The sequence below is a fragment of the Cyprinodon variegatus genome, unplaced genomic scaffold (genome assembly GCF_000732505.1).
Source record: "Cyprinodon variegatus isolate N-32 unplaced genomic scaffold, C_variegatus-1.0 Scaffold665, whole genome shotgun sequence".
NCBI classification, from domain to species: Eukaryota; Metazoa; Chordata; class Actinopteri; order Cyprinodontiformes; family Cyprinodontidae; genus Cyprinodon; species Cyprinodon variegatus.
This window is the reverse complement of record NW_015151118.1, coordinates 439,063-446,628: the sequence shown is the minus strand read 5'-3', so window position 1 is coordinate 446,628 and position 7,566 is coordinate 439,063. Positions and strand designations below refer to the sequence as shown.

The window sequence follows — 7,566 nt, the reverse complement described above, 5'->3', positions numbered from 1 at the left end:
TCATCCTCTTCCTCCCCTTCATCCCCATCATCCTCTTCATCCTCATCATCCTCTTCCCCCCATCATCCTCTTCATCCCCATCATCCTCTTCATCCCCATCATCCTCTTCATCCCCATCATCCTCTTCATCCCCATCATCCTCTTCCTCCCCATCATCCCCGTCATCCTCTTCATCATTAATCTGCTCTTTCTTCTCCCCTAATGATGTGAACCATCAGACTCAGAGACGTTGTTCTGCTCCACCAGCCGAGGTGAAGGTGAGGTTTCTGGAATCCTTCAGAACCGCCTGTTGGGGTCAGACTGGGTCTGAGTTAAGGAGGCAAATGTTTAAAACACCTTCAGGATCATTAACAGTCACCGGATTGTTCCGATTTTAGTCATTCAGACACAATTTAGTGGACAGAACCCTTTTTATTTTTTATTTAACTTGATTGATCTCATATCCACCCTGGGGGCGGAGCCATGATGTCAAAGAGCTGATTGGCTCAGAAAGACTTGGAGACCCTGAAGTTCTTTGACTAAATATTCTGGTTCTGAAGTTCTCTACTGTTTTCTCCAGGTTCCTCAGCTCGTCTGTCGCTCAACAGAACCAGAACCGCCCCTCACCATAGTAGAGAGCCCCCCCCCTCCAGCGATGGACGTTCAGCAGGAGGTGGAGGAGGGGGAGGCCCAGGACTCCCCATCAGGTAGCTTCCTGGTTTTGTTTGTTGTTTGTGTTGGATCAGATCTCTCCTCAGCAGGTCCAGGACCGGACTCCTGCCCTCTAACCGGGTTAGAACCTGCTGGTTCTGGTCCGTCAGCAACTCTCTGTTCTGACCAATCAGGTTTCAGTTCTATATCCGGGTTGAACCTCTCTGTGTCTCTGTCCCTCCATCAGATCTCTCCCTCCCTCCGGTGACCTCTTCCTCCTCCTCCTCTTCCTCCACGGCGGTGACCTCGCGCTCTGGAACGGCCCCTCCCAAACCCAAGAAGCCCCGGATCCTGGAGCTGCCGTCCACCCCCACTCTCCCCCCTGGCCTCTCGCTGGATAAGGTTGGGCGGACGGCTCATCTGATGGGCGGGGTTTGTTTGTCAGAGCTGTAACATCACTTCCTGTTTCCCCGCAGGTCAACGCAGCAGTGAACAGTTTGCTGGCGCCGGGCTCTGCCACCAACACGCTCACGCCGACCGTCATCACCTCCCACGCTCTGGTAAGCAGCTGCCCTGCAGCAGAAGCTCGGGTTCTGGTCCGGATCCAGTGAATCCGGACTCCTGGGACCCGTTCTGAACCCGCCTCATGTTCTGTTTCCCAGACGCCGGTGCTGCTGACCCCCAACGCTCTCCCCTCCACCATCCACTTCTGGAGCACGCTCAGCCCCATCGCGCCGCGCTCGCCGGCAAAGCTGTCCTTCCAGGTAACCCAGCCCGCCGCAGCAGGGACCGGTTCTAAGCTTCGGCCCGGTGCAGGCAGAGGGGGATCAGGGGGGGCGTGTGTTTCTCTGCAGAGCTCAGGTTGGATCAGAACGCGGCCATAAGGACGGAGGTTCTGGGCGTCTGCAGGGTTCTGGCTCAGATGCCGCTCCATCTGCTCACTGGTGTCATCAGCAGCCTGCAGGTTCTGCTGCTGCAGCACCAGGATGTTCACCAGCAGAGGAAGAACCGATCCGTTCTGCTTTTATGGTGGATATTCAGGTTAGCCTGCGAGGAGCCGAGATCTGAAACAAAAGCAGCAGATGAGATGATTCACAGACGGTCTGTTAGAGAAACTGAGATGCTGCTTAGAGCTGAAAGGTAAACCCTCCACAGATGGACCCTCATCTGAAAGCTGAGCTCTGTTCTTTCTGTGTCGCCTCCTGCTGGTAGAGCTGCAGAATGCAGGAAGCGTGACTTGATTTTCTGGTGTCCTGTTAGACCAGCATACAGTCATTAACGTTTATCTCTTTAGTTTTATATGAAAGATAATCTTTAAACTACCTCAACAGGCGTGTAACCCTTTAGTCATGTACAAAACAACAATTTAATTACTGTTTGTGTTTTTTAAAGTGTATGGTTATCTGACCTTAAATTGTTTTGGTTTTTTTATGTACATGACTATATTTATATTTATAGTTGGGTAGATGGGTGTTAAAATAGATCTGTTATTGTTTTTTTTTTAGCTCCTTCCTCATTTCTACTGGGTCAGATAATAACGGTTTATGTTCAAATAAACTTTTGGGTCATTTTTTCAGTTTTTCTCGTGTTTATTGTGATGTTGGACTTAACTTTTTATTATTAAGTGGTTTTAAAAAGTCTTTAAGAGTGTTGAATTGAAGTGGCTTTATGCTGTAGCTGGTTTTCCTTCCTGTCCGTGAACAGAGACGTCCCCTCTGAGGTTCTGCTCGCGGTTCTGACCCGTTTTCAGGGGCAGAAATATGACGACAGTCTAACTCTAACCTTTTCTCTGCCTCCTCTGCAGTTCCCGGCAAACGGCAGCAATCAGATCCACGTCCCGGCGCTGAGCGTGGACGGACTCTCCACGCCGGTGGTTCTGTCCCCGGGGCCCCAGAAGCCCTGAGCCCGCCCCCTCCCACCCCCACGGGGCCCAGTCTGATCTGAAGAGGCCTGGAGGACCAGAGGAGAGCTGGATGGGGACCAAATCTTGTTTACTCGGCGCCACCTGCTGGAGGTTCTCATGAAGATGATGATCTCCGTGCAGACGCCCTTCATCCTCATCGAACGCCGCCTCCTGCTCTCTCTTCCAGGTTTTTAGCGGCGCTCGCTGAAGAACTTTTAACGGTCCGTAAACCGGAACCTGAGGATTGTCTCCCCATGATACTCCGTCACCATGGCGATGATCAAGACTGTTTGTAAACTATTTATTTCCGTTTCTGCACGTCTCTCGTTTTTCGCCAAACCGGCTCCAAACGAACATTTCTGACCAGAGGGTGGATCTTCCCTCTGATTGGCCCCGGGACGAGGCCACGCCCTCCCATCATTGACCGAACCGGCCAATCAGGGAGGGCCCTCTCTGGCATTCCTGTGTTTCTTGTTATTTTGGGATGTTTTGATGCTATGAGCAGACGGAACCGGATCCAACCGGTAAAGCCAGGACCTGGTCTGATCGTCATGGTAACACGCTGATCCATAGTGGATTTCAGGGGGATCTTTGGACCAGAACCGCTCTGATTGGATCAGAACCTTAAACCAGCTGCTGTAGAATGGATCAGAAGAACTGGGTTCTGGTTTCCAGAGAGCTTTCAGAACCGACGGACGGGTCAGGAATATTGGACCTTTTTACGTCCCGCTTCCTTTGACTTCTGACTTTTAACCGGATCCGATTCAGGACGTTTGGTCCTGGAGGATCCCATTGATGTTTTTATTTATAAAACAAAAAGAAAAGTTTTATTCAAATCAACAAAAAAAAAACACATCAAAGCGCTAAAGATGATCACCAGAATAGATGTGACCTTTGAACCCCGGCCCAGTGGCGGCTGATGATGATGATGCTGGGCGTGATGAAGAATCCAGACAATCAGCAAAGGTCAACGGGAGGTTTGTGGAGCTGCTCAGATCATCACTCAAGACTGTTGTTGTTGTCGTTGCCATGGAAACCTGACATGACTGTTGCTAAGCTGCAGATTGTTGTTGTTGCCGTTGCTGCCGTTCCAAGTGTTTTCTGTGCTTTCTGCGGGATGCTGAGGCCGCCGGGCCGCACCAGAACCTTTTCGCTGGCGCCTCATTTCTCCGACCTGCCCTTCTCACGTTACCATGGTTACACACGGGTGGTGACTGAGGGGGAACCGATTAAATCATATTTTTTTTATCTCTGACCTTTGATGTCACTTCAGGTGAAACCATAATCATAGATCCACTTTATCAGATCCAAACCGCAGCGATCTAAGCAGGGAGTGTAGAAATAGCAAAACAGCTGATTTAAAATCCGTCCGCACGTATTAAACGTTTCCTCTGATCATCAGGAGGAATCGCACATTAAACAACGTTTAAGAACTTCTGAATGACGACGAAGATGGAGACCTAAGAACAGGAGATCAGGGCCGGATTTAGAAAGTTTGGGGCCCTAGGCAAAGACAGGCAGGGGGCCCCTCTGAATAGAGAAGACAACACATAGAACAGCCCCATTCTACAGATAGAGAAATGTTAATAGAATAGACATCCATTATCTGTTCTAGGTTGTGTCCCTCTCTTCTTGTCCCTTTTCTTCTTGTTTTCCTCTCTATGTTTTGTACTCAGCTGACTTTTCATGCTGTCTCTAAAGGAATGAAAGATTTTTTCCAAGCACTAAGCTCACTTAGCTGATTGCTCCTTCCTGTGTTTCCAAAAAGGCCAAAGTAAATAACCCAGTCCTTCTTTTCACTGTAGACAAGCCATGATCTGCTTATCTGTTCTCCATTTTTCATTTGGATGAAATAATAGCTGCATGAATCATGACAGCAGACAAGATAGAGGAGAGCAGGAGGCGGGGTTACCAATCTACTCGCTCTGGAGAGCAGAGTTCGCTGCTTTTAGATGTTGTCTCCAAAGTCTCCAGTAGCAGAAAAAAGTCTCTAGATTTGGCGCTAGGAGCTTTTTAGAAATCAAAGTGCTAGAGGGGTCTGAAAAGTGGCTAAATATAGCGACTAAAGCGCTAAGTTGGCAACACTGCTCTTTGCATGGTTTGTTTTCAAATGGTTTGCTGCTGTCTGTTTGGACCTTTCTGAACATGTGCAGCAAATGGACTGATCCAATATGGTGGACACTGAAGGGGGGGGGCTGAGACACACTTAATATTATCAGCGTTCTGATGGCATTTTAGCCAAAGGATTTTTATCAAAAACATAATTAATGTGAACAAATAAGGAATAGTTGTATTAACCATACATGGAAACAGAGTTTTATGGGGCCCCCAGGAACTTGGGGCCCCTGGCAGCTGCCTAGTATTGCCTGATGGTAAATTCCACCTTTTTTAACCATAAATATTTCACCAACATCTGTTAAACTGTTTATTTGCTCCCTAGGCTGCGGTCGCCATTAGTAACTATTAAAAATCATTGACCATCCAATGACATCAATGCAGAGCTTTGATGGTGTGAAGTGGGCGGGGCATGAGGAGCAGCCTTCAGCTGCCTGGTTTAATGGGGAGCAGAGTTTATAAATGAGACCGTAGAACCGTTTCTCCTGGTTCTGAGGAGGAGCTGCTCCTAACGTCAACCGACCGGTTCTGGTGTGGCGCTCCGGTGGAGGTGGGATTTCCCCCCTCCTCAGCAGGTCCCCAAACGCAGCATGACTCTATTTTTCTACCAGAGATTATTTTGTTCCGCTCCTGAAGAAGCCTTAAAGTTTTTCCGAGCAGCAGGAAGAACTTTTTTTCCTCAAAGATTTTTCGGCGCCGCGAATCTCGACGACCCAGAAGCCATCTCTGTGGATCAGAACATTTCTCTCACCAGCAGAACCTGAAGAATGTCTCCTGCGCTGATCACTCACAGCATTCTGTAAAAACGCTGCTGCTTTTCTGTGTAGTTCTGCATGTTCTAAACCGGGTCAGAACCTGAAGCTCCGCTCAGGCCCGGTTTCATTTGTTCTCTCTGAGGTTCTGCTCAGCTGAAACGCTTTGGGTCAGCGGTTCCTCTGAGGTCCGGCTGCCGCGGTAGAAACTGGTTCTGGACCAGAAAAGTGTTCCTTTGGAACCTGTCCGTTTCCTCAGTGGTAACTGGACCGACCCGGTTCGTCCAGTCTTGGACTGACTCACGTTAAGCCTTTGATCACTCGCTGGTGGCGCTGACCCAGACGGGAGGTTCTGGACTGAAGGTCCAACAGCGTTTCTCCAGAACCAAAGGTTTATCAGCTGAGCAGAAACCTTCTGGGTTAAAGCTTCGGTTCTGATCCAGAAGGTTCTGTTTTGTTTTTTTTGTCCAGGATCCATTCCCTGGTTCCGGTCCAGAGTTTAGCTGTAGGTGTTTGGACTGGGTGGAGCTTCAGGAAAACCCGGTCGACCCGCTTCTCTTTGGGTCAAATGGTAAAAAAAAAAAAAAAATGCTGACGATGAAACTTTTTCCAATAAAAAAAAAAAAAAATGCTGAGTCACTTTTCCTGTTTGACTCGACGGGCTTTAAAAGTCCCACAGCGTCTGCAGGCGACCTGAAAGTCTCTAAATGTGATTGGTTGATGGTCACATGACCCCCCTGACTCCGCCTCCTGGTGGTTACGAGTTGGGAAGCTCTGATGTTCCGGAGCTTTCTGATCTGCTGATCTCACTTTTTTGGGAGCTGTGGTTTTCCTATGGTGCGGTGGGCGGGGCTTAAGAGTATGGGGGCGGGGCTAGAAGCGTCTCCCATGATGCTTTGCAGAGAGGAAGCTCCGGAACCAGCCCTGTACATACATGACTGTAATCTGTGTGCCATGTGACTGGGTCGATCAATGACGTCTCAAAGCCAGCACGGCCCCGCCCCCCCTGGGCTCCCATTGGCCGCAGGGTTGATTGATGTAAGGGGGCGGGGCCTGCGTTTATTTTTGTGGGACGGACGTTGAACAGAACTTATTTTTATTGATGTAAAATCTGTTTTCTACAAACTCATCTGAAATAAAAGATCCATCCAAACTTGTTCAGGGTTCTGCTCGTTCCTTCGGGTCGGTTCCACCAGAACCGCCTGTCAGAGTTTAACCGGGTCGCTTGTTTTCACCATCTTCATCCTCAGGTTTGTTTTTTAATCGTTTCTCACAGGAGGCTTAGCTTAGCGGGACGATGGTTCTGATCGCTGAAATATTAGGAAACATTTTGGATTTGTCTGCTTCCTCCATCCAATCACAGAGCTTCATTTCCCAACATCCAATCACTGAGCTTCATTTCCCAACATCCAATCACAGAGCTTCATTTCCCAACATCCAATCAGAGTGCAGAGAGACACGCCCACTCCCCTTCACTCCCAGTGGGTTTTACCCACTGATCTCTATTTATTCCCTGGATAGCTGACTTGCAAATCTTTTTCAGCCCATATTCAGCTAATACACTGCAAAGACAATATATTTAATGTTCAAACTGAGAAACTTCATTAACTCAGGATTTAATGGCAGCAACACAATGCAAAAAAAGTTGGCTCAGGTATTTTAACCACTGCGTTACATCGTTTTTTTCTTTTAACTACACTCAGTAAACGTTTGGGACCTGAGGAGACCGATTTTTGAAGCTTTTCAGGTGGAATTCTTCCCCATTCTTGCTTGGCGTACAGCTTTAGTTGGTCAACAGTTCGGGGTCTCCGTTGTCGTATTTTACGTTTCATAACACGCCACACATTTTCAATGGGGGACAGGTCTGCACTGCAGGCAGGGGGGTACCTGCACTCTTTTGCTACGAAGCCACGCTGTTGTAACACGTGCAGAACGTGGCCTGGCAATGTCTTTCTGAAATAAGCATGGGCGTCCATGAAAAAGACGTCGCTTGGGGAGTGGCGGCCTAGTGGTTAGGGCTTTAAATCCTGAGATTGTGAGTTCGATCCCCCGCTCCCATAACCTGATGGATTTGCTCCACATATCCATCTGGAAACCTTCCGTTGAAGTAATTTTGGGAAGGGGCGAAAATACTGGTTAGCTGATTGGCCTATGTTGGTGATAGAC

The 7,566-nt window shown here is 48.6% G+C and overlaps 1 protein-coding gene across 1 annotated transcript in view; it reads left to right on the top strand.

Moving 5' to 3' along the window:
- The window catches only part of LOC107097013 (ETS domain-containing protein Elk-3-like), a 14,242-nt gene extending 10,087 nt beyond the window's left edge, over positions 1 to 4,155 (top strand). Inside the window, exons 7-11 of the mRNA XM_015393972.1 lie at positions 560 to 686; positions 878 to 1,032; positions 1,107 to 1,190; positions 1,293 to 1,394; positions 2,435 to 4,155. Coding sequence (XP_015249458.1) covers positions 560 to 686; positions 878 to 1,032; positions 1,107 to 1,190; positions 1,293 to 1,394; positions 2,435 to 2,533 — 567 coding nt within the window. The 3' untranslated portion in view covers positions 2,534 to 4,155. The remainder of the gene's footprint in view (positions 1 to 559; positions 687 to 877; positions 1,033 to 1,106; positions 1,191 to 1,292; positions 1,395 to 2,434) is intronic.
- The last annotated feature ends 3,411 nt before the right edge of the window (positions 4,156 to 7,566 follow it).